Source organism: Primulina eburnea, unplaced genomic scaffold, assembly GCF_022965805.1.
Source record: "Primulina eburnea isolate SZY01 unplaced genomic scaffold, ASM2296580v1 ctg739_ERROPOS11973397, whole genome shotgun sequence".
Classification (NCBI taxonomy): Eukaryota; Viridiplantae; Streptophyta; class Magnoliopsida; order Lamiales; family Gesneriaceae; genus Primulina; species Primulina eburnea.
Window position 1 is genome coordinate 2,810,524 of NW_027331510.1, and position 25,869 is coordinate 2,836,392.

The window sequence follows — 25,869 nt, forward strand, 5'->3', positions numbered from 1 at the left end:
GAAGCGAGTCGAAAGGCTTCTGTTTCCATTCTTGGTTTGAACCAATTAGGTTGTCGGGTGGTATGTCCTCTAGCTGATTAGCTTCAATATTGATAATCGTTAAACATTATAAAATTTTGTGGATGTGCAAAAATAATGATAAAAAGGGCACGACATCGTAAGGATTCCCATGGGCTACCTACGATAGTATGGCAAAAAACATAAGACTGCTTGATCCATGTTGGAGGGAAAGAATTTATTTCTAAAAGTCAATTTTATTCTTCCAATCGATCATTTTTTATCACTGTTTTCAATCACATGTTGATAAAAAAAGATTTTCTCAGTGACTTTTTTTAATTCAATAAACTGAGTATTCACTCAGTTTGTTTTTCTGTATTCATACCGCTCGACAGTCTAGCACTATGAGAAAGCTTGGAAGTCTTTATCCTAAGACTTAAAAGTGATTCAATGTCACCAGAAATGATGAAAAAAATTAGATGTTGGTGGTTAACATGCCTAGAACTTGTAATTGATAGTTTCTCAATCGGTCTCTTCCTTTTGAAATGGATTGGAAGAATATTAATTCTACAAGAATTCCTAGTAAACAAAAATTTCATGAGTAGGTCTCTTGTGAGACGGTATCACGAATCTTCATATGTGAGACATATTAACTCTACCGATATTCTCAATAAAAAGTAATATTATTAGCATAAAAATTAATACTTTTCATGGATGACGTAAATAAGAGATCTTGATACAAGTTTTGCCAAATTTCAATTATCAATCAAATACACATTATAATATATTCAATATCATGTTTATAAATGTCGAAATAAGTATATAGTAACAAATATATCATCTATAGTTTAATTATTATATTTTTGTCAAATTAGAAATTATATATTATTCGAAGTAAATGTATCCATAACATGTTTTAAACAATATTTTAAAATAAATTTAAAATTGAACATAAAATTGCCTTGTTTCTAAAAAAAAAGGTGTGTACGGGCCAAGCTTCAAGGCGCAGAATAAAAAATGACAGGTGTGAGTGTTAATATAAGCCGCAGCGAGTCGGCACCCCAAATCTCATCGTCAAGCGGAAGGGATTAGGAAGTTATACACGAAGAGCTACATCTAATTCGTTACAGAGCCTCAACAATCATTATCGCTATATTATTAGTTTATTAAATAAAATTAAGATAGTTTTCCAAGTTCTTATCTTCGCCGCCAATCCCCTTCCTTTTTCACCCCAATCAATTTGCGAAATTTTTTATTATTCAACTTTAAATTTGCCGACTGCCGCCATTCCACTCCGTTTAGCGTAATTTGTTAGCTCCAGGTAAATCAAATTTTCATAAAATATGCGGGTTGAACGTTGTTTTTAGATTAATTGCATCTGTTTGTTAATTGTTAGCTAAAGACGCGAGATTCGTGTTTGATTTAATTGAGCTAGAAAATATTTGTTTGTTACGTGTTTGAAATTTGATGCTTTTAATGTTAATATGTCCCCTGATTGTGTTAACTATGTTGTTTGTGGGTCAATTTATGGATCGATACAGGTGATTTGAGTACTGACATGGGATTAGGGCTCTTCTGTTTGACATTAATATTTATTATTTGATTATATTACATTTCTAGCTTTTTTCATGGTAAATGTTCGAATGTTGGTAGCTGAGGAATAAAGATTACATCTTTATTAAATTCGGAGTAATTGGCTTCATTTTTCTCCTATGCTGTTTTTCCTCGTATTGTCTCGTAATGATCTCAGCTTTGGTGAAAGACCTGGAAGTTTGGTTGCTGCAGCGTTAACCAGGGGCAGGGGGCTAAATTTATTAAATTTAACAAATTAATAACATTGTAATTCCTACAGCGGGTTAATAACATTGTAATTCCTACAGGGGGGGGGGGAGGGTGATAACAGTAAATTTGGAACTTTAATTTATCTTATCGTCTAAAAGATTTTTTTCTTTCACGATTAATTGCTTTGCAATCTTATTATCTACGAAATACTGTGTGCTTTATATAAAGGTACAACATCTACTTGTTGCTAATAGCTACTATAAGAATCTGATTTACTGCCAATGAGTGTAATTTGCTCATTCGGCAGCATATCCAAATTAGTTTTGTATAGATTAATAATAATATGGGATACTCCATGATGTGCCCTGCAGTGTTTATTTTAAGTTTCTTATCTTTTCAGCTGTGAATTTATTAAAGGATTTTTCCAGAGTGACTTCCAGCGGTTAGTCAATTTTTTCTTGAAGTAATTTGGTCATGTCAATTGATCATTTTTTTATTTTGATGCAGGAACGTACCAGTGAAAGTACCCTCGAACTATACTCCGTTTTTGTTGCAATGACAGAAGCTGATAATGAAATAATAAAACATGAGGTATGCTTTTCTATTTTGTCGCATATGTACTCTTAGTACTTGATCGCCTTTTCTTTTTTGTGTGCTTGCGTGACAATATTGAAACTCTTTACTTTGTAGAGGTTTCATCTCCATCTGCTTTTATTGTTGATTTTGATCAGTGTTGTCCTCCTTTGTGTTACCAGATGCTGAAGGCTTATGTGTGGCTTCAAACTTCTGATGACTCAATACAACAAGTGGAGCAAGAGGTTGCCATGTTTTGTCCATTCATACGTCATGAAATACACTATGGCATGGGATCTTCAAAGAATCACCCCATTTCCCTTCCTTCACGGGTTAATCCTCCCATTCTGAATTTAATACTTGACTATTGCCGCTTTCATCAAATTCCAGGCCGCTCTAACAAGGTAACTACAAGTAGAACCTCGCAGGATTGTCAAGATGAATATTTCTTTCTTGACTTGATTCACATATGCGAATTTATGAGGCATTTATCTGTTAATTCCAGAAAATAAGTTATTGATTTATACTTTTATATCCAGGAGAGGAAGTACTTTGACGAAAAGTTCGTTCGAATGGAAACTAAAAGACTTTGCGAGTTGACATCTGCTGCTGACAGCTTGCAGCTAAAACCTTTGGTTGATCTCACAAGTCGTGCACTTGCACGGGTGATTGAAGGAAAGACCCCTGAAGAGATACGAGAGATATTTCATCTACCTGATGATCTCACAGAGGTCTTGTCATTGCAAGCAGTGTACAAGCTTAATGTCCTTTTGTTTTCCTTGGGGAAAATATGTTTTTACATGTTTGCTTTCTAACATAACTCTATTGCATTGACTCAGGAAGAGAAGTTGGAGCCAATTAAAAACACCATGGATGATCCTAGAATTCGGCTGTTGAATAGATTGTATGCCAGAAAGAGAAAAGAATTAAAAGAGAGGGAGATACAAAGGGTAATCATGACCTTATATCCCAAACTATTATTTTAATGATCAGCGTGTAGCTTACTGCATCATAAACTGGTAGTGGTCTGATTGAATAAGCTTCGAGATTTGTAATTTGATTTGTGGCAGCACAACTTGTGATTTGGTGTTTGACTATCATTTTTCTGTAGAATGTTGAAGTCGAAGAGGAGCATGCGGATGAGCGTTCAGTTGATGATCTCTTGTCATTTATTAATGGAGGCGAGGGAGGTACATGATCTCTTGTCATATATTCAAGAATTTGAGGGTATTTTTATCATTTTAAATAATAAAAAGTAAAAAAAAAACATGACCACTTGTATGGCGTGTATAACTACAATTTAATACGCAAGGGTTTTTTATCTTATTTTTGAAAAGCGGAGGACTTAATAAGTAATTAATTTTTTACAAGGGGTTTTGTGCTATGTAGGATTTTTCAAGGGGTTGAATGCTTCACACACACACACACAGAGACCATCCCCTATAATAGATACGCCCCTGGTTCCTCTTACAGTTTGTTCAATCAAATTTACTTTTATATGGGCTATCTTTGTGGAATTACTGCTTTGTAAAACTAAAGCAACTCATCATATTGTTTACCCATACATCTCATTTCTTTTCTAATTTCCTTCTATATGCTACCGTTTTAAGTGAGTCTGACAGATACATGCTTCACAGATTCTAAAGGTACCCATAATTCTAAAAATAAAAAGAAGAATCGTAGGAGGAAAGACCATCAAAGATCCATTCCTTCAAACTGCACTACCACTTCAAATGGCACATCCTGTACTGGCAATGTTGTGGATATGAATAACGAGGTCAAGATCTGTTTCTCTTTCCGTGAGTTAGCTGCTTGTTGGATTTATTTTTTTCAGACCATTTACTAGTTTATTATTGAAGCGAATTCCTTTTTGATTGTCATGGAGAATCATTTGCATGCAAAAAATGCTTGTCGGTGCATACACTATTACCTTTTGGGCTGATATCATTTGATGTTGCAGGAATTAAATGAACTCAATTCTGCAGGCAGTAATCCATCGAGAAATGGTGACTCACTGGCCAACCATTTTAATGTGATGAAGTTGCCAGTCATCGGAGATGATAGACTCGGGCCTGAAGATGAGTTTGATGATTGTGATTTAGATGATGACATTGACCCTGCTTTAAAAGAAAAAATCGATCGGTAAGCTTGATAACTTTATGAGTATTTTCTACAATGTTACAAAGAAGTGTTGGGGTTGGGATCCCAATGAATGGAAAATATTAATAATTAGATCTCCTGTCTTTAATCCTACTAAACACAGATTTATGTAGTTATTTTGTATATGTGATTATTGACAGTCTTGATATGGTCTATGACTTTGTCTGATGGATTGAAAGAAGATTGTCTGCTGAACTGATTGTGAGATATTATGCAAACTAGCGGACCTTGTGATAATCATATATGATGAGCGACACAAATTTCTTCCAAGTCTTGGATATTCTTTTAGAAAATTGTACATATCGGCCTTTTTCATTCCCATAATGACCATGAAGATCATGAGAATATAATCTTTTTGAGTTTCAAAAAATGTGGCCTAAAATCACTATCTTTGAATCAAGTGCCCTTTTTTCTTTTCATGGTTGGAGTAATCATCATTAGGTATAGGAACAGCAGTTGGTATACAAAATCAGAAATTCTCAAATCCTCGTTTTCCGTACCAAGTTGAAGAAAATGGACCTTTTATTTTTACTTCATATACCACTTGGATTTCATTATTATCATTATCATGTGGAAAGTTGTCTTTGTATGATTTTCTCGAACAGATCACCACCACCTTCATGGGATGGTTGAGCCTTGGTTAACATAGTTAAGGAATGCATATGCTCGAAACTTGTGCCTGTAACATTTTATGAAAGATAGGGTAGTGTGACATGATATCCTGCTTTTTTATATGAATGATTTGACAACGTCAGGGCTCATTCATTGCCCGAGATCCTTGATTTTTGTTCAGCAAAAAAAAATTGGTTTTGGGTGGGTAAAAGCTAATTTATAAATCTGAAAGCTCGTACGAAGTGGGTAGGGGATTGGGGTGGGGGTTCCGAAGTTTACTTTTTAGCAATCTCTGAGTTACTCTTTAGTAAAATATGTGATTGGAGGCTGACTGACTTGCGGTAAACATGTTCCATTTGTTGGTTCAAATGCCATTAATGTTTTGAGAAATTTTATATTTAATGAAATTTATGGTCCAGTTCTCTCTTTAGATCCAAGTGCATGAATTATGCATTGCTTACATTATTCATGTTTACGTCTTAAATTTTTTTATTTACTACAAGCGCATTTTCTTTTGTACTTTTTTCGGCTACTTTGCCGCATGGCATCATTTGGTGGTTACTAATTTGCATTTATTTTTCTCGGTTAGAGAGAGTGAATATGGACCAAAGAAAGTGTGGTCGCCATTTGGAGATAGTATTATTTGGATACCCATGATGACCAGATTTATTACCTTATTTGGTTGATCAGGGAGGTTGCTGACTTCGCTAGAAGATTAAATTCTGATTGGCCTGAAAGAATGCAAGAGATACTGTCTCTGGGTCAAGAGAGACGACCACCACCACTCATGAACAATGGAAATGGTTCATTGAGAAGATTTACAAGTAAGTTTGCTACTTTGTTTATTTTTTCCTCTGCTTCTGTCTTTTTGTTGTCTCCTACCGTTTTCCAACTTTAATAAAATGAGGCAAAGTCGTTGAGTCCTGACAATTGTTCTGCGTTCGTAGTTCATTATTTTCCAAGCAGTGGTGTCCTTAGTTTTATCGTGCGTACTAGGATGACATATATGTGTTGCGAGATTTATTCCTAAAACTGGTCTGATAGAAACCCTTTGCAGGCATTGTATGACAATACTACGTAGCATGTTATCTACCCTTAATGATTCTCCATTCAAGCATTTTCTGTGATTTATATGTGCGATAGGTACTGCTGAGACTTCGAAAGTTTCATGCTATCTGATATATCAATAATATGTATACATGATGGTTGGAGTTCACATTGTGTGAAGAATATCATTATTGTAACTGAATGGTTACAACTTACAAGCTTATACAAACCATTTTATAAACATACAAATTCTACTGAGACTACCCTTCAACGTGTAACCGCTCATATTGTTTTATCCTCTTGTTCCCAGGCCAAGATCAGCACCGGAAATGATCCATCTTGGTGCATGTATTGAGATCAAAATGCAAACCAGGCATAAGATTTTGAGGCGTCTTTTTGGTCCCATTGGACCCGATATGATGGTATCCAACTCTGAGATTTAGAAGTCGATCAACATTAAAGTTCATAGGCCATTTCTGACATTCTCCAAAATTCAATTTTGATGTTTCAATCTAATCTCTTCAATTCTTCAATAGTCTCTTGTAGCGAAATTAAGGACGAATTTTTGCTGGGCGATGTGAGCCAATTTTGTGGAACTCTTTTTTCTCCTTTCCAATTTATTTTTCCCCCTCGATGGTGGAGGTGGATGCTTTGGACAGAAGGCGAGAGTCGTCATGTAATCTTGTACTGCTTGTTTTGTGGCGTTGAGCAGATGTAAATATGAGCAAGTTCCTGTAATAACGTGTTTTCATATTGAATTTATGCTAGAATCATGATCTTTCGACCTTTTGAACTTTTATACATAATAATATTGTAAAATTATAAAAGAAACGGTGATCCCATAGGAGCTACCGAGGAAGCAAAGACCCTGATACTTGTCACGAAATCGCCCTTCCAAGCATTTGTAACTGCTTATTAGGTACACGCGAAGTTAAAGTTGAAGTTAAGACGCAATTCCATGGTACACCCATCACAATCACAATTATTAAAAAATAAGAATTCGAAATTGATTGTCAAATAAATTTATGTAAATATATAATTGGATTTGTTATTATAAATTTGAAAATTTTAAATTTAAATCCATCTATTTAAATACAACTTCGTAGAATATCGACTTTGTTATCGATAGCATGTTTATTAAGGTTAAATCATCTTTTTCTTATGATACTTGTTATGATGAGTTAGTCGGTAGTCTACGTTATATCCGTGTCTACACAGTACCGAGAATATTTGCTATATAATTTTCTTGATTTACGAAATTTTATTTCTGAGGGAAAAAAATCACCAGTCAAATACATATTTGCTTGCTAGTACGTGGTGGTCGCTCCACTCCTGAATTTGAGGAGCATTCCCTGACCAAATACAATCAAGAACTTGGTTTTGGATTATAACTCATAAAAACACAAAAACAGAGAACTTAGTTTTAGCCTTTGGGGGAAAAAGTGTACATGAAATATAATTCTTTTTGTTGTTATTATCTAGGTAAAAGTGAAATCTTAGTTCACATCTGTGTCTGTTTGGGCATTTGCCCGTTCTGCCTAGAGCAAAATATGCCAGCTGTAACATGCTTCATTTTTTACCATAAAAGGTGATGTTAACCTCACGGGTCTTCTCTTTGCAAATGCTTTGGTTTTGCTTTCTGACTCATCTTCCTCACATTCTTCATCCAAATCTCTATTTTTGGCAGATGGCCCCAATTCTTCGGCTCTGTCGATGATTTTTCTTTTGTTGGCGTTTAACTTGGAGAGCAAATTTCTTTCAACGGGATCACTTGGTGGCGCAACTTTGGACTCTCTTGGTACTGTTGCACCAAATTCAAGCCTACAAAATCTCAAAGATTGTGATCCTACGCAAATGAATGACTCTGCTACAAGTTTTACCAGGGAGATGCACTTGCCTAGCCCCTTCCAATTCCACTACAACTAATTTCTCACTCACTGAGGATCCACTCCCACTGCCTCAGCCTGTATGTAAAGCACATAAGATGGGTTGTCATTGATAGCTTTTGTAACTTGACACAAACTTCAAGCCAGTATCGCAAAGAAAACATTAACCAAACCATACCCCCAGGGTATGGCAAGAAATGAATCATGTATGCAGAAAAAAATACGAAGACAAAACAACAGGTTAATAAATGGGCTGTGTTGAGGAGACCGGCGTTTCAATTCAATTGAGAATAAAATACTCAAACTCAGCGAATTCGGAGATTTTGAGAAAGGATTTTCCTTGACAGTTGATTCAGCTTGTTCCTACCATGTAAAATGCCCTCAGTTAAACAACAAGAAACCGTTTATACCAGTTTGGATTATCTGTCCAACTTCACCAGTTGAGGTTGAGATTTCTTCTCTATACCATTCATTGTCATCTCCTCACACCTGATCATCAATGATAACCATCGCTGGAATCAAACAAGAGCAGACAAACTACAATATAAAAAGTAAGGAGATCAGACCAAATGAGCGCTTTATATTCCCAATCGGGTAAACATGTTTTTCCTATACATAATCAACTCAATTCGCAATCCCAAAAAACAAGACAGGCACGCCTTCATTTTCCATCTTTTTCCACAGCATTAACACACAGGTTCCTGTATTTACTGCCTTTTTACAATCAAATTTACAAGCAAAGTAAGCTGTTAGATGATAACATAATGAGTGAAATCCACATAAAGGGCAGAGCCATTGGAGCCGAGTACAGTTGCTCCAAATCTCATACATAAAAGTTTATTTTTTTCACAAATACGCAACTCTCCCGCACAAGCAAATTCCTTGTCACGGAATAGCAAATTTTAATTCAATCGCATTCGTGCAAACAAACTATTATTGAAACAGGTTAACCAAACAAAATTGAGCTAAAAAATTGTTTGATACTTACAAAAACCTCAATACCAATAAAAAAGTAATCGCTTCACGACCAACCAAAGTTAGGGCAGCTTGTTTTCGTTAGTTTGGGGTTGAAATCGGATCCAGACAGCTCACTCCATCTCACTACGTATGGTTCTTTGTTGGATCACTCGAATTTTTCGTTGTTTTTTAAATGTATTCGGATAAATGGATTTTAATCTATCGTAAATAATTAAACAAAGCACATTAATAATATAAATAGAATAAATTTATAATTAATGTAAAATAAAATATAAATATATAAAGAGTGAATTTGAAATTTAGAATTTTATTTTCTTAAAATTATTTGAATATATTTCAAATTAATCGAGCTAGATGTGATATTATATATTTCGTAAAATTTGCAAATCAAATCAATCTGTTAATAGTTTTGAACAAATTTATATTTTCTTTGAGCAAAAACTTACGTGATATGGTCGACCGTCGTATTTTATGAGATAGATTTCTTATTTGGATCATCCATGAAAAAAACTTCTTATATTAATAGTATTACGTTTTATTGTGAATATCGATCGATTGACCCGTCTTACAGAGATTTACTCTTTCTTTATACGATAGATTTTCAACTCTAATAATATTTTATTTGATATTGCACGGAATTTTTGCATTTTGGGTTTAAGACATGACAGATGGCTTAGCTTTTGGAGGACAAAAATTCTTCCAACAAAAAGAGTATTTTTAAATTTCCTTGTTTTTCACTCCATAAATGATTTTTTTGTTTGCTTTTTAAAAATATACTTGGAAAAGCCATGAACGTGGTTTTTTAGGTTTTTTATTCAATTTTTTTAATAAACCTTTTTCACTATTTTATACCAAAAAATAACTGTTTTAAACCGAATGTTTACACTCAAGATTTTTTTGATTTCCAACTACTTGAAATTAAGGAATACATTTTAACATATATGTACACTATTATATGATATAATAGCATGCACAATTGGTATGTGAAGCATTATGCTCATTGAAATCATTCACGAATTTGATTATTCTTGATGTCTTTCATAATATGTATATAAACCTCGACAATCCATTCAAATTCGAGTGATATTTCGATGATATATCTGATATAATTAATATATACATTTAATGACCATTCTCTAATTCAAATTTGATTTGAATTAATTGAACTTTCTAAAAAATGAATTTCATCATTCTAACTTATGAATTTTTTTCCTGAATCGTTCGAAAAAACAACAATTCAAGTTAAGAAATCATATTCTTGTTTGAAAAAAGAGTCGTTATCATATTTTGTATTGTACAGTTACTTGACTCATTCCGTAATAGGTTTTATGTTTTTTTTTTTTTTTTCAACTAGAATAATAAATGGAATCAATATATGTAATTTTTTGAATTTTTTTGATTGGAATTCGTTCGAAACGAAACCAAATTCTGTAAAAAAACTGTAACAGAAAATTTTAATGATTTTTGTTGACGATAAAAATGTAATGATTTTACTTTTTAAAAAGAAGAATTCATGATTTTTTTCATCAGAATCCCAAAAAAAAAAAAAAAAATTTAAAATTAAAATAAGCTAGGTAGTCAAACCCCACCCCCCGAAGCTCCATTCCTCCGGTGTCAACAAAGACTCTTCGTTCTCCCCACCTCTCTCTAAATATATATATAAACTATTATATGTCGCGCATATACATACGTCGATACATACAGCAAAAGCACTTGCACTAGCAATCCCGCAATTGGATTATACCTACTCGATTTCAATTCCTAATCTTACATAAGCTTTTGTTTTTTCACGCTCACATTTCAATCTTTCTTTTTGGGTTCCGAATTTCCTCTATCGGATCCTCAATTCAAGTTATATTGTGAAAAAACCCTAGCTTTTGGGTTTTGTTGATTTGATCCTTAGCCTAACTCTGGAACTTCGAAGTTCAAATTCAGGGCTCATTGTCTGAACAGATTCGGGAATTTCTGAAGTTACGGTGTTTTACTTATCAGGTATTGTTTCGATTGGTTTCTTCCACTTGCTGAAAATTGGAAGTGTAATCTTTTGTTAGTAATATTTTACGTGATCTTTTTTGATTGGCTCCGTTTAATTTATATGATAGTTTAAATGAGTGTAGATTTGCTAAGGAGTAGAGGTGGTGCAGTTTGCTTGTTTATGTTTAAGTTACGGATTCAAGGTTTTCTTGAACTCGTTCTTTGTGGGCGGTGGAGGGAGGGGGAGAGAGAGAGAATTAGTGGCTTTCCTTTTTGGTATTTATGTTTGAAGTGCTCCATGTTTCCGGGGCAATCCGGAGTTCGGGCGGAGTAGTAGTATGGATTTACTTGATTTTCAGGTGGTTGATCTCTTTTGCATTAATGGATGTGTTTCGGTTAGAGGTAAATATAGTATTCTTTGTCACCCTAATAAATTCGTAGCGTAACTTCAAGTGGTTTTTCCACTGATCAATACTGAAATATAGAAGCCTTGGTTTTTCTTCTTATATGCATTTTAGATCCATATTCTGTGATGTGTTTCATACCAGGGTAATCAGTTATGAAGTATTTAAATGCATTTTTTCAAGAAGGATTTTCCTTCAGACTTGGTGTAGCAAGCGGTTAGATAACGGATAGAAATTTAGAAAGCATTTTGATGACATCGATTTGTTTATGGTGTCCCCATTTAGTTGGTCAATCTATGTTTTTAAATCTGTTTTGGGTTAATAAGACAACTTTCTCGCATTTAATGAAACCTCTTTTTATAATTTTCTATTTTCTTCATCCCAAGGATATATAGTTAGATGTTCCTCCAACACATTAGCTTCATGTTATAATCACTCATCATGATATGAGACTCTTTAGGCGTCTATGCTATGAATTTTATGACCACGCGGCAGTCAAGTACTACAGGGAATTAATATTTGTTTATATATTTTATATTAATGTGAAACTTTTATTTTTCTCAATATTTATGTTTTGACGCACATGCTTTGTCTGCATGTTCCATCAGCATTTCCCTTGGTATTTTCTTATAAGTTCTGTCATGACTTGCTCTCCAATATCCTATGTTCTGGAGAAATTACAATCACAGATTGTGCAGCATATATTTTGTTGCAGCTCGATGCTGGTGGCAGCATGCAGATAATTGTTGCAAGAGATGCAAAGGTATCATTCTGGTAGCTGCACCAGTGCAGTTAATAGCAGTGCAATTAGTGGGATACAAGCAAGGGAAACAGCCCGTGCTGATCCGTCTGCAGTCCCTCCCAACTTTTCTCTGAATTCGAGGTAATTAATTCTATACTCGGCCATGCATCATGAATCTACACGTACATGGATTTACGTATTGTGTAGTGGAGTCTCAGTTGACAATTGCTGAAAGTTGGACACACAACTGCATCATTGTTGTTTGCAGAGTTTATCTATCAGAAAATCGATTCTATAGTAGATCAAAAACTCAATCACACAAAACCCTTTTCAATCTGAATATTCAATTAATAATCCGCATGAGAAACCATATATCAATGACAGAAAGTAAGAACATTGGAATTTACGTGGTTCGGCGACTACATTGGACCTACATCCACGGGAGGCTCTACTATGAACAATGTCTTTGGATTACAAGTACAAGCACTTGTACAAATTCATCCAGTTTCTCACTTTTTCTCCACAAGGAAAAACTCTCAGAAGTTCTGATGTGCTTCTTGAATCTTGAAGATTATAACAGTCCTTCGGTCACTCTGTATTGGACTCACTCTCTTCACCTTAACGTATACTGAACTTGGTCCACGGAGTTGCTTCACTCAGTAACCTTTATAACCTGTGATGTGTCTCAACTGAGTGTTAAGCTTTAGCAGCCAATTTCCCTACTCTTTTCGCTTCCCAGTTGCCAACTTAGTTACTCTTGGCTTGACTACACAGTCCACAGAGTTGGATTGACACTTTTTAATCCTTTATTTCGAGTTTGCGACATTAGATCACATTGTTAAGCTGTTATGTCGAACATCTGGCAATTCGGCACCGATAATTCTTTTCTCATTGATGATGACAGGTTTCTATTCGATTCAATTAAAATTTATGTCTTATGAATAATGAGTTTCTGATTCTTTAAATGTTTTCCCCTCCAAGAAAGTGGCATTTCTTTATCTTTTTGGTCCCCGAGCTTCTTAACACGTGATTGGCAAAGCCTTATAACGCCTTAAGATTATTGTCAATTATTCCAGTATTGGGATATTATGAAACCTGACAGAACACTTAAAAGTATATCCCAGAATTTATACACCGCAGGGTCATACTACCTAAAGTACATAGACAAGTGTTTGACATTTCTTATGCAACAAACAAAGGCATCACACGGCTGTTTGTCCTTCTCAATACTTTGGCATGTCATGTTTTACCTGGTACCCCATGTTGAATGGTACTAAATCGTGTGAAGTAGAGACTAGAGAATGCTAAATATCTATGTATCAATGATCCAATTATGGAACATGTTTTTTTTGAACTATCAAGAAAAGTTTTTCGGTCATCGCCAGATTTGGAATGTTTAAGCTGCTGCATCCTCATATTGTGACACGTGTTTATGCCTTTCTTTTTTCTTATATTCCGGAAACATAGTTTTTTTGTGCACATATGCTCAAGTTAATTATCAGTTTCCTATTTGTGTATGCTATTAAATGTTTGAAGGGCGCATTGTAGAATTTTGAGAATCCATGCACATGATAGGATGTGCACATCTTGAGTTGGTAAACAGTGGGTATTAGATTAATTGACTTTGTTACTTATATCCATGTTAATGGTATTTTAGTTTGAAAATGTTTCACCCATTGTGTTCCTAAAATCTTTGGGTATCCTTTAAAAAAATAAAAATCTTTGGATATCACCTTGTCTGAAATTGCAAAATCTGTCTTTTGTCCGTGGTAACTACTGTAGTCGCTGTGACTTGAGAAGGGTTGCATAATAGGGACAAGTTTCCAATGGTGATGCGAATTTTTTCTTGTTGAAATTGGCCTCACCTTTATTTATAAAGTAGATGCTGCTATGGTTTTGCCTTTTCTTAGTGATGCGTGATCCTCTTGCATTTAAATGCATTCCAGCAGACTCTGGCATGTTTGGTATTGAAGCAGTTACCTGGTTAACTCACGCTTTCGTCTCTCTGTATCGTAACTTTATGTCAAACAAATTTAATGGTCTCGATATGATGGTTTACCTGGTAGGGGTGGCATGTCAAAAGTCACATCTTAAGTTTGATAATTTTCTCTGTGAGTATTATCTGGTGAAGTCACGTTGTTTAATAATTTATTCACCCTTAAATGAGATGTTTACGTTTTTTTTATAGGCGCTCATCACAGCTCGCACCGTACAGATTGAGGTGTGATAAAGAACAATTGAATTCACGGTAAGTTCTAAGTAACATGGCTTCTTTTCAGTGATTCCTCGGATTTTCCGATTTTGCATGGGCAAATAATTAATTTTGCTTCTTTTTTCTTGTTCTCTATATATAACTGCCGAGTTAGAACATTAGAAAGACCATTATGCTTTGTTTTATCGTCCTCGTCCTGTTTTATGTTCTGAGGATTGTTTCCAAGTTTGTGCACAATGTTTTGCTATTGTTGTTATCCTACTTAGTCTTTATTTGATGTTTATAGGCTTGGGCCACCTGACTTCCATCCGCAATCTCCAAATTGTCCTGAGGAAGCACTTACCAGGGAGTATGTGCAATCTGGTTACAGAGAGACGGTTGAAGGACTTGATGTAATTTTTGCAACTCCTTTGTTCACATTAGGTTTCTCATTGCTTTTTCTTCATTTATCCTCATATCTAGTTTCTGTGGTTTAACTAAATCAGGAAGCCAGAGAAATTTCACTATCACAGGTTGCTGCTTTTACAAAGCCTATCATTCTCAAAAGCAAAGAGGTATGACATGAAAATATGAACAAGAAGAAATCCCTTATTGTTCGGTATATTCAATGACTTTACAAGCACACTTGTTATTTGCTTTCATCTGTAATCATGGTTGGATTTGAATTGAGAAATCTAAATTTATATGCAGGCCATTAGAAAATGTCACAGAGCCATCAACGAGTCTCGTGCTCAAAAGCGCAAGGTGTTTCACTCTTCCCCACTCATCCTCAAAGTTGACAGAGAGATCTTTTTCCATTTTATTTCACATGATAATTTTACATGTATTTGGTTCTTGTGATCGGTGTAGGCTGGCCAAGTTTACGGTGTTCCACTTTCTGGTGCATTATTAACTAAATCTGGCATCTTCCCCGAGCAAAGATCATACGGGGAGGACTTCCGAAAGAAATGGATTGAGGTTTGCGTGCTCTATTTAATGTGTGAACTTGCTGCATGAATTGATATATTCATTCTATTCTTATTCTGTCAAGTGTTCTCTGATTTTAGATGACACTGTTGCGAACATGGATATTATTTTGGTTGAAAAGTATGAAAGCAAAGCCTTTAATGAACAAACTTTTGCTAGCTTCGCAACATTTGTGCAAATTATCTGTATGATTTGCGATTTACTTATATGACTGCGTTTATTCTATTCAGGTTAAATAACAAAATTGGATTCCCTTGAATTATTCGATGCATCATGCATTGCTCTTGAATGGAACGGTCCTATTGATTATTGAACTCTGTCATGACATCAAAATATGCTTTATAGCATGACATTCAAGGCACCTAAAGGCAAAAAATGCCCTTGGACTTAGTGCACAATGCTTCAATACGCGTTATAGCTTACCCCCTTGCCGCATATGATACGGAGATGTGATATACATTCCTAAAATTAGATTATGCTTGTGATGTTGATTTCTAGTTTTATGGGTAATGAATTTTCTTTTCTAGTTGCCATAATTATAAAATTGTTCATATATTGGGGGTTCAAATAATGATCATTAATAGCGATCCACAGTAGATATTAAATTTAAACATGAGACACTTCAAGCCTCCATCTGTTTTATTCTCTAATTGTTTAGATTAGCGCTGCAGCATTCTATCTCAGTGTGTTGGTGAGTGAGCTATGTACTTATTTGTAGTTTTTTGTCTGGCGCATGATGTTAGACTTGCAAGTGATGGAGATTTAAGTAGGACTTTCTGGCAGACTTGGCCTCTCTTTCTAATATTACTTATTGCTGATCATATATCACTGTGCATCAAATTACCTGGGAACTTCTTAAATGCTCATTATTGTACTGACTGGTTTGTTTCTCTATGCATATGTTTTTAGATGTTAAACCATGTTTCCATGTTAAATTATATGATGATGTTGTTATGTGTTTCTTTTCCATTGCCTAGTTATGCTTCATGTGATTTTGTTTTTAGTGTTATCAAAATGTCCAGCAAAGCAGTTTTGATATAACATTTGAGCCCTTTGGCAGGGTTTGTCTCAACCACATAAAAGATTACGTGTGTTGGCTGACCATGTTCCTCATGGTTATAGAAAGAATTCACTTTTTGAAGTTCTTATTAGAAATAATGTTCCTTTACTGAGAGCAACATGGTTCATCAAAGTAACCTATCTTAATCAGGTATGGATCCTTTAAAAAGGGAAAAAATAATTCAAAGATATTTCTTTTACTTAGTTGACTTTTATTACATTGAAAGATGGATTATGGTTTAATCATGAAGGTTCGCCCAGCCACTTCCAATAGCTCTTCAGGGTTGCATGACAAAATCCATTTGACACGTTCAGATCAATGGACAAAAGATGTTATCGAATATTTGCAGCTTCTCTTGGATGAATTTATTACAAGAAACAATTCTCATTCATCTTTAAACTTTCGTGATCGGTCGTCAATTGGCACAGCAAATTTCACCAGTCATGGACGGCGAGGAACCTTCTCTCTACACAAAATGGTGGTACGTGGTTAGGATTATTCATTGGCATCACAATGAAGGACTGCTTGTCCCTTCTCTTATTATTGATTGGGTCCTCCATCAACTACAGGTATAGCTCCTTCCCTGTTTGTTTTCGATGTGTGGGAAATATTTGGCTTGTGTTGAATTTGTTTTCTTCTGGGTTTTAATGCGTTAAATCATGTTGCTGCAGGAAAAGGAATTGCTATGTGTCCTGCAGTTGTTATTGCCCATAATATATGGTGTGATAGAAACAGTGGTTTTATCTCAGATTTATGTTCGCAGTTTGGCGGGGATAGCTGTTCGTTTCATCCGAGAGCCTTCTCCTGGAGGTTCTGATCTTGTCGAGAATTCTCGGCGGGCATATACTCTTTCTGCTGTTGTTGAGATGCTTCGATATTTAATCTTAGCTGTACCCGATACTTTTGTTGCATTGCATTGTTTTCCTCTGCCAACGAGTGTGATAAGTCATATGGTAAATGATGGAAGTTATTTATCAAGAATAACCAAAGATACTGGAAAGCCGAGGGATGGGAAAATTGAAGTTGCTAGAGTTCATAAAGACAAAAATCCAGAAGTTCACGTGGAATCCTTTTCCTTTCATGGTATTGTGTCATCTATTAAAAAACGTGCCGAGATCCTATCTAGAACTGCCAGACCACATCATCCTGGTCATAACGCGGCTAAAGCCTTGCAGCTATTGGACCAAGCTCTCATGCATGGAGATATTGGAGTTTCTTACAAGTTGCTCTTCGAAAATCTTTGGGATGGACCTGTTGCTGAACGATGGCTTGCAGAAGTGAGCCCCTGTTTGCACATGTCACTGAAATATATTGATACAGTGAATTCATCATTACTCTGTTCTGTCTTCTTCATTTGCGAGTGGGCAACTTGTGAATTTAGGGATTTTCGTACTGTTCCTCCGCATGGATTGAAATTCTCTGGTAAAAAAGACTTCTCTCAGATATTTTTGGCTATGCGACTTCTAAAATTAAAGGCGAGTAATATTCAAAAATATCATTGCTGCGATCGGACTAGAAAAGATTTTTCGGGTTGTTTTGAGAGCCCTGGTCCTTTGCACGATGTTATTGTATGTTGGATTGATCAACATGAAGTACATAATGGAGAAGGTTTTAAGCGACTGCAACTTTTGATAAGAGAATGTATGGTGTCTGGTATCTTTAGCCCCCCAGTATATGTCAGGCAGCTGATTGTAAGTGGAATAATGGATGGGAATGGTCCTATGAGTGACCTGGAAAGACGTAAGAGACATCACAAAATCTTAAAGCAGTTGCCACCTCCCTATGTAATGGAAGTTTTGAAAGAAGCTCATATTGTTGAATCACCTGAAATTTTGGAGGCAATGAATGTGTACTCAAATGAACGCCGACTGGTACTTCATAGGCTATCAGGATACAATAAAACTACAGCCGAGATAAACACTTCTGGGAAGAAAAGAAAGGATCGCCGAGGTTCTCGAGTTGGAAATGCCTCTTCATCTTCTATCGATCAATGGTGTTTAAAGGGAACATCCTATTCATCAACCACAAATGTTGACAATGATACTAAGCTAGAAGAATTAAAGGCTTCCATCTCTGCACTGTTGCAATTTCCAACTTCATTCTTGACAGAAGCTGGAGTTGATGAATCTCAAGGTAGTCTGCAGAAGCCGGTTGGGGAAAATAGTAAATCAGATGTCACTGAAGAAATAGCCGGATGTGAAGAATGCAGGAGAGCGAAGAGACAAAAATTGAGCGAGGAACAGAGCTGGTACACACAGTCAAATTTAGCGGATGAAGAAGAATCATGGTGGGTTAGAAAGGGCATGAAATTTACAGATACATATAAAGCAGAACCACCTCCCAAGCCTGTCAAGTTGGCATCAAGGGGTAGGCAGAAATCTGGCCGTAAAACTCAAAGTCTTTCACAATTAGCTGCTGCCCGAATTGAAGGTAGCCAGGGAGCATCCACGAGCCATGTGAGTGAAAGTAGGATAGGGTGCCCACACCATAGAACTGGTTTTGATGATGTGGCAAAATCAGTTACTGGGACCAGAAAGCCACACTCTGTAGATGTTGTTTCAATAGGAAAACTGCTGAAGCAGATGCGATTTCTAGAGAAGAGGACAATGGCTGTATGGTTGATATCTTCTGTAAAGCAGCTTATAGAAGAGGCTGAAAAGACTACAACCAAGATTAGTCAATATGGTAGGACTTTTCAGGCTGCTGAAGAGCGATGCTCCACTCGATGGAGGCTTGGTGAAGATGAACTATCAGCAATTTTATACATCATGGATGTTTGTGATGAATTAGTTTCAGCAACAAGATTTCTCTTACGGTTGTTACAAAAACTTCCTGGCAATACTAGTTCTACCACCCCAACTCACGGAAGAAATATCCCGATGCTTCCTAGGGCGGCGGAATACCATGCTTGTGAAGTGGGGGAGGCATTTCTTTTATCATCCATACGCAGGTTTCCTTTGGATTTCTATGCTCTTTTTCTTCCTATTTTTAATTGCTCTATAAACATTTTATACTTTTTTAGAACTCTGTAGACCGTGAATTAAGGTTAGCCGGAAAAACCTCTGCGAGGGAGCATGTCCTTTTAAGTATTTGAAACTGAAAAGTAGCCAGTCTTAATAATTCCTTGAATTTTGAATGGCTAGCCTCACGTCAAGACCATCATAGGTGTGTTGGAAATGGAGATGGAAGGAAGTTAAGAGAAAACAGCAACTAAAATTAAGAGGAAATCTGTTTGATTTCAAAGTTGGAGGTATTGGTTGGTGTTTGAAATAATGCAACCCTACTTATACCTGAGCCTCAAATCCAGATTTTTTTCTTAAGTCCCAATGGAGGAAATTATGCTTCGTTTACTTGCTTTCCATTTCCCAGAAACCAAATCTAGTGTTTACGAAGATTACAAAACTCCTATTTAAAATCTGAAGGAGTGAGAATGAAATAGTTGTTCAGGAAGTGTAGCCATGGTATTTTTTATGCTGGGAAAGAAGGGATACATACATCTTTTTCAACAGCAAGTTGTACGATATTTGGAATTTGGATTTCATCTATTTATTTTTTGAATGTCCTATAAGATGTACTTATAAATCATGTGAAATGGTTATTTTATTCAATATTATTTCTACTCCTTCAAACAAATGTCTATATTTTGTTTCTCATCCTTCGATCTACTTTTTGAAAATAAAGTCATTCTTCATTGTCTTTGAGGTTATAGTCATCGATCTCCCTCCGTCTCACCGAGTTATTTATTCCTCTGGTTCAGGTACGAGAATATAATTGTCGCGGCTGATCTTATACCTGAAACCTTGTCTGCCACAATGGATCGTTGTGCTTCTGTCTTGGCTTCTAATGGCCGGCTTTCTGGTTCACCAACTTTAGTTTATGCTCGTTATCTTTTGAGAAGGTATAGCAATGTAGGTAGTGTTGTTGAATGGGGGAAGACCTTCAAATCTTCTTGTGATAAAAGACTTGGTTCTGAACTTGAATCTGGAAGATCTTTGGAAGGGGATTTTAGCTTCCCCCTTGGAGTCCCCAATGGTGTGGAAGATCTTGATGATTATTTCCGGCAAAAGATAACTGGTGTTCGACTGTCTAGAGTTGGGTTGAGCATGAAAGAGATTGCACAAAGAATTGTAAATGAATCTTCTCACTATTTTTACAACAAAGATAGAAAGCCTTTTGGACCTGGGACAAACAAAAATCCTAGCATGGAGAAGTGGGATGATGGCTATAAGATTGCTCAACAGTTAGTGATGGGGCTGATGGACTGCATGAGACAAACTGGTGGAGCTGCACAGGAAGGCGACCCTTCACTGGTGTCATCTGCTATTGCCGCAATTGTTAATAACGTTGGACAATCGATTGCTAGAATTCCTGATCTAGTGGCTAGCAATTATCACCTAAATGCTCCTTCCCCTTCCCCTTCTAGCCCACTACATGTTGCCCGACGGCTTTTACGTGTACATATCACATGCCTATGCATATTGAAGGAAGCACTCGGGGACCGCCAAAGCCGGGTCTTTGAGGTTGCTCTTGCTACAGAAGCTTCCTCAGTTCTCATGCAAGCTTTTGCCCCTGGGAAAGCTCCTCGTAACCATGTTCAGCTGTCTCCTGATGCCCATGACTTTGATGCAAATTTAACCAACGAAAGTGCAAACCATTTTAATAAAGGGATTCTTGGAAGAACTGCGAGAACTACGGCTGCTGTTTCTGCACTCATTATTGGGGCAATTCTTCAAGGAGTCGCTAGCCTGGAGAGAATGGTTTCCCTTTTCAAATTGAAGGAAGGGTTGGATCTAATTCAGTTGGCTAGGAGTTTGAAATCCAATGCGAATGGAAATGCACGCTCGACGGGGGTTTTAAAGGTGGAAAATTTGATTGAAGTTTCTGTGAACTGGTTTAGGGTGCTTGTGGGGAACTGCAGAACTGTTTCAGATGGATTCATTGTTGAGCTCTTGGGTGAAGCCTCAATTGTAGCTCTTTCCAGAATGCAGCGGACGTTATCTGTGGACTTAGTTTTTCCTCCAGCCTTTTCCATATTTTCATTTGTCATATGGAGGCCCATCCTGGATGTTATCATTGGAGTACGTGAAGATCTTCATCAGCTTTATCAATCCATGTTTGTCACAATGAGTGATGCCATAAAGCACCTGCCTTTTCGTGAGATATGTCTTAGGGACACTTGTGGGTTATATAATCTCATATCAGCGGATACCCTTGTCTCTGAATTTGTGTCCGTGCTAGAATCTATTGGTTCAGACATCAGTTTTAAAATTGCTGTCATAATCCCTCTCCGTTCTAGGCTTTTTCTGGATTCCCTCATAGATTGTAAAATGCCGCAGCCTGTAATTAAATTGGATGACGGGAATTGGATCTCTAGTCAAGGTGAGTTGAAAAAAATTTGTGCAGACAATGTGAAAAAGCTTATGGGCAAACTTATACATGTTTTGGATACCCTTCAACCTGCTAGATTTCATTGGCAGTGGGTTGAGCTCAGGCTTCTGCTAAACGAGCAGGCTATCAATGAAAAGATGGAAAACGACATCCCCTTGACAGAGGCTATAAGATCTTTCTCATCTGGTTCTGACAAACATGCTGCTTCTGAAAATGAGAGCAATTTTGTCCAAATCATCCTCACCAGGTTATTGGTCAGGCCTGATGCTGCGCCCTTGTTCTCCGAGGTTGTCCATCTTTTGGGGAAGTCACTGGAGGACTCCATGCTCTCACAGGCAAAATGGTTGTTGAGAGGCTGGGAAGTTCTCTATGGGAAAAAATCAATTAGACAGAAAGTAATAAATATTGCCGCTGAGCTGAAAGAACCCTGTATGAAACCCCAGTTCTGGAAGCCATGGGGATGGTGCCCACCTGATTCAAATCCAGTGATCAACAGAGCAGAAAAATGGAAATCTGAAGCTGGTGCCCTTGAAGAAGGAGAAGTGGTAGATGATGGATCTGACTTTAATCAGTTTGGAAAAGGACCTGGTATTTTGGATGTGGAAGGCTTTATTGTCAGTCAGCAGCACGTGACCTGAGAGAGCTCTTATAAAACTAGTTCTTCCTTGTTTGGATCAAGGCTCTGATGACTTGCGTAGTAATTTTGCCAGTGAAATGATCAAGCAGATGAGTAATATTGAACAACAAATAAATACAGTTACTCATGGCATTGGAAAGCAAGCTGCAGCACCCCTTCCTACAATAGGAAGTCCTGCAAATAAAAGTAGCACCAGGAAGAGTGGGAAAAGTGGCAGTCCTGGAATATCTAGACAATCGACTGGGTCAGCTGATACTGTTCCACCTTCTCCCGCGGCATTGCGAGCCTCCTTGACGTTGCGGTTGCAGTTCCTTCTCAGATTATTGCCTCTTATTTGCGCTGACAGGTAATTTTAGTTTTTATTTTTGTCAAAACTCGAAAAGAAATAAAAATGTAATGAAGAAAGGATAGAACATAACCCAGGATTTACGTAGTTCGGTCATAAAGGCTCACATCCACCATCCACTATGCAATGCATAATGGATATGTTTGGCATGATGAAGTGGATGACCATTGATTTTTCAATTTCCGTTCTGAAACAATTGTTCTGTGGGTAGAGGTCGTTGAATTTGCTTGTATTTTCAGCAAAAATATGTTTGTCTTCCTTATTTGCGGCTAATTATCTAACCTGTTCCCCAATGTTATTTTTTTAGGGAGCCTTCAGGACGTAATATGAGATATACCCTTGCTCCAGTGATTTTACGCCTCCTTGGAAGCAGGGTTGTGCATGAAGATGCCGGTCATTTTGTTACTCCTGCTTTTGTTTCATCTAAAAGAGACGTGGACTCTTTTATGGAGATTTCATCAACTGCTGCTGTACTTTTATCTGGGGATAGTTTATTTGATTGTTTACTGTTAGTGCTACATGTGCTACTGAGCAGCCATCAGCCAAGCTGGTTGAGGTTTAAGTCTGAATCCAAGCCTACTGAATGCAGTAAGGAGTATGCTGTTTTTGATCGTGAAGCGGCTCAAAGCATGCAGGTACTTATTATTTAACCTGCCAATTATCAGTGTGCTTTCTGACTTCCCTCCAGTTGTTAAAATATTGTGTTAAAAGTGCTAGGGAAGCAAGTGAATCGAGTGGAACTGATACTACTTTTTTTTCATCATATTTGAGCTTGAAACTCTGCCCTTATCCCAAATATGAATTATTTAGGCTTGAACTTGGCTTGACTTAGATTTTCGGATTCGAGGTTGATTTGTTCCATCCATAATTATTGAGAATCAAAACTTGAATAATTACTTGTTCCATCTTAAGTATGCTATATATATTATTAATAATAAATTAATAAATATATGAAAGTTGCAAGCTATTAGCAAAAATTGCTCTAAAAAATTATGTTAACAAAAATATCATTAATCAAGCTGAATAATTTTGAACATGAATCGAGTAAATTTGAGTCAGCTTGGTTTGGCATCACTGTTGAGGTCTACTATTGTCTTGTATTTCAAGCTTATCTCCAGAGGTCACTCTATTTAATGGGTCGAATATTTATGTATTAAGAGTTAAAACTCATGTCATGGGACACTAAGCCTTCTTTATCATGTATTGACGCAGAATGACTTGGATCGCATGGAATTACCACAGACCATTCGGTGGCGCATTCAAACTGCCATGCCGATTCTTCATCCCTCTGTTCAGTGCTCAATCTCTTGCCAACCCCCATCAATTCCATCCGATGCCCTTGCTTTTCTACAGCCCAGCCATCCGGCAACCATGTTAAATCGTAGTAATACAAGCCCGCCTCAGAGGAATACAGTCTTGCCAATCCGTTCCACCCCAAATATGAAATCCAACTTGCAGTCATTGCAGCAAGACCTTGAAATGGAGATTGACAGATGGATCCTGTTAGAGGATGGAGCTGGATCGAGCCAGCCTTCAGTCAGCTCTGCTGGAATTAGTGGCACTGATCATACTAACTTAAAGGCATCCAATTGGCTCAGGGGGGCAGTGAGAATGAGGAAAACAGATCTCACGTATATTGGAACAGTAGATGAAGACAGCTGATTCAACTAAAATTCATTTTTGAATTGTTTTGTGACAAAGTTTCCCCATGTCGCTGACTGAGAACCCCTCGTGTTTCATGCACATCTCCCGGCCATGACGCTCGGGGTGTGAGGGGGTGTTGGGGCGTGGCATTGGTGGCCCACCCGGGTGCTGCTGCAAGGCTCCTTGTTAATTTGGGGGGCGGGGGGGCGCGGCATCTGAGTCATTACATTATGCTGGATTTCCAGGGTATGGAATTTCAGGTACTGCTCATCCAGTCATCACTAACCCTTTGTCTTTTACCATTCTGGACTGCAATTCTTGCCACAATTCAGAGGTGGTTGTATATATATAGATAAGGGTTTTCCTTTCTTTGAGCTGAGTCTGATGTACCAGGTACAATTTGTAGCTTCTTCCATGCTCAGCTATATTTTGTTACATTTAGTCTCTTAGTTATGAATTGTGGCTTCTTGGTGATCGCAGTCTCTGTTTGGTTTGATGCTTTTGTTGGATATAAATCTGAAAAATCTCGTAAATTTAGGGAGGGAAACAGGAATTTGACTTTTACACTGCAGTTATTTCTGCTGCTTCCTACCGCGAAACGGAAGCAACGACCAAGAAATGGGGGAAAGTGGTAGCAAACCTTGTATTTTGCATCGTTTGTACAAATCTTCCCGGAGCAACGCGACATCGAATATGGCATAACTATTGATGCATGTAAAATGGCCACACCACCTAAAGCGCATAAATGATCAACTAATAAGAACCTCTTCATTTTTTTATGATTTGCCGTCATAAAAACGTACCTCTGAAGTGTTTTTAATTGTGTGAATGTCAACTTCAACTTTTATCCAAAAGTTAGAATATGATGTTTTTTCTTACTTCTGTTTTTTTCAGGGTTTAAAATTATAATTGATATTATATCCTTAAAATATTTTTCATATTACATTTATTTTTTAAATAATATTTTACATTTTTATATAATTTTCATTTCCAAAATTTTTTATACTACAAATTTTCAAGTTTTATATTTTTATTTTAATTAATCTATATATATTTTCAAACATTCATGTTATAAAAAATAAATTAGTTTTGATGAAATATTTATAATGTAATAATAACAATAAAATAAACATATTGTCGACGATATGACTATCAAATGTTAGATAATTAAAAGATATCAATTTTATGTAATTTAAGGATATGATTGTCATTTAAATAAAAATTAAGCTTAGAAACAATTATTCTTAACACATTCATACTTTAACCTGTAATAACTTTAGACTTCTATTTTTAAACATTATATACTTTAACTTGTCACCGACTTCAAAATAATCTCTAAAATAATAACTTTAAAATAAAAAAAAGTTCTCCAAACATTTAGACACGAGTGAAAGTCATTTTAAGGAATTTCTAGAGATTGGAAAAGTTTGATGAAATTGCGTGGCACTTAACCTTCCAAAG

The 25,869-nt window shown here is 36.4% G+C and overlaps 1 protein-coding gene, 1 long non-coding RNA gene and 1 pseudogene across 3 annotated transcripts; all 3 read left to right on the forward strand.

The window, feature by feature from the left end:
• Window positions 1–994: 994 nt before the first annotated feature.
• Window positions 995–6,955, forward strand: LOC140821911 (SKP1-like protein 21). 2 transcript variants are annotated; one of them, XM_073182591.1, is made up of 10 exons: window positions 995–1,318; window positions 2,287–2,370; window positions 2,535–2,756; window positions 2,892–3,083; window positions 3,192–3,302; window positions 3,464–3,542; window positions 3,990–4,151; window positions 4,338–4,494; window positions 5,815–5,948; window positions 6,482–6,955. In XM_073182591.1, the coding sequence occupies exons 2-10, from the start codon at window positions 2,335–2,337 to the stop codon at window positions 6,502–6,504; spliced, it is 1,116 nt and encodes a 371-aa protein (XP_073038692.1). In that variant the 5' UTR covers window positions 995–1,318; window positions 2,287–2,334; the 3' UTR covers window positions 6,505–6,955. The 2 variants fall into 2 exon arrangements, with proteins under 2 accessions (XP_073038692.1, XP_073038690.1); XM_073182589.1 differs by having other exon boundaries at window positions 997–1,318; window positions 3,990–4,129; window positions 4,313–4,494.
• A 476-nt stretch (window positions 6,956–7,431) lies between these two features.
• LOC140822203 (uncharacterized) lies at window positions 7,432–8,546 on the forward strand. Its single transcript, XR_012115913.1, has 2 exons — window positions 7,432–8,137; window positions 8,471–8,546. It is a non-coding gene; the product is annotated as an uncharacterized lncRNA (long non-coding RNA).
• Window positions 8,547–10,632: 2,086 nt separating this feature from the next.
• Window positions 10,633–24,882, forward strand: LOC140821775 (mediator of RNA polymerase II transcription subunit 12-like; annotated as a pseudogene).
• Window positions 24,883–25,869: the final 987 nt, after the last annotated feature.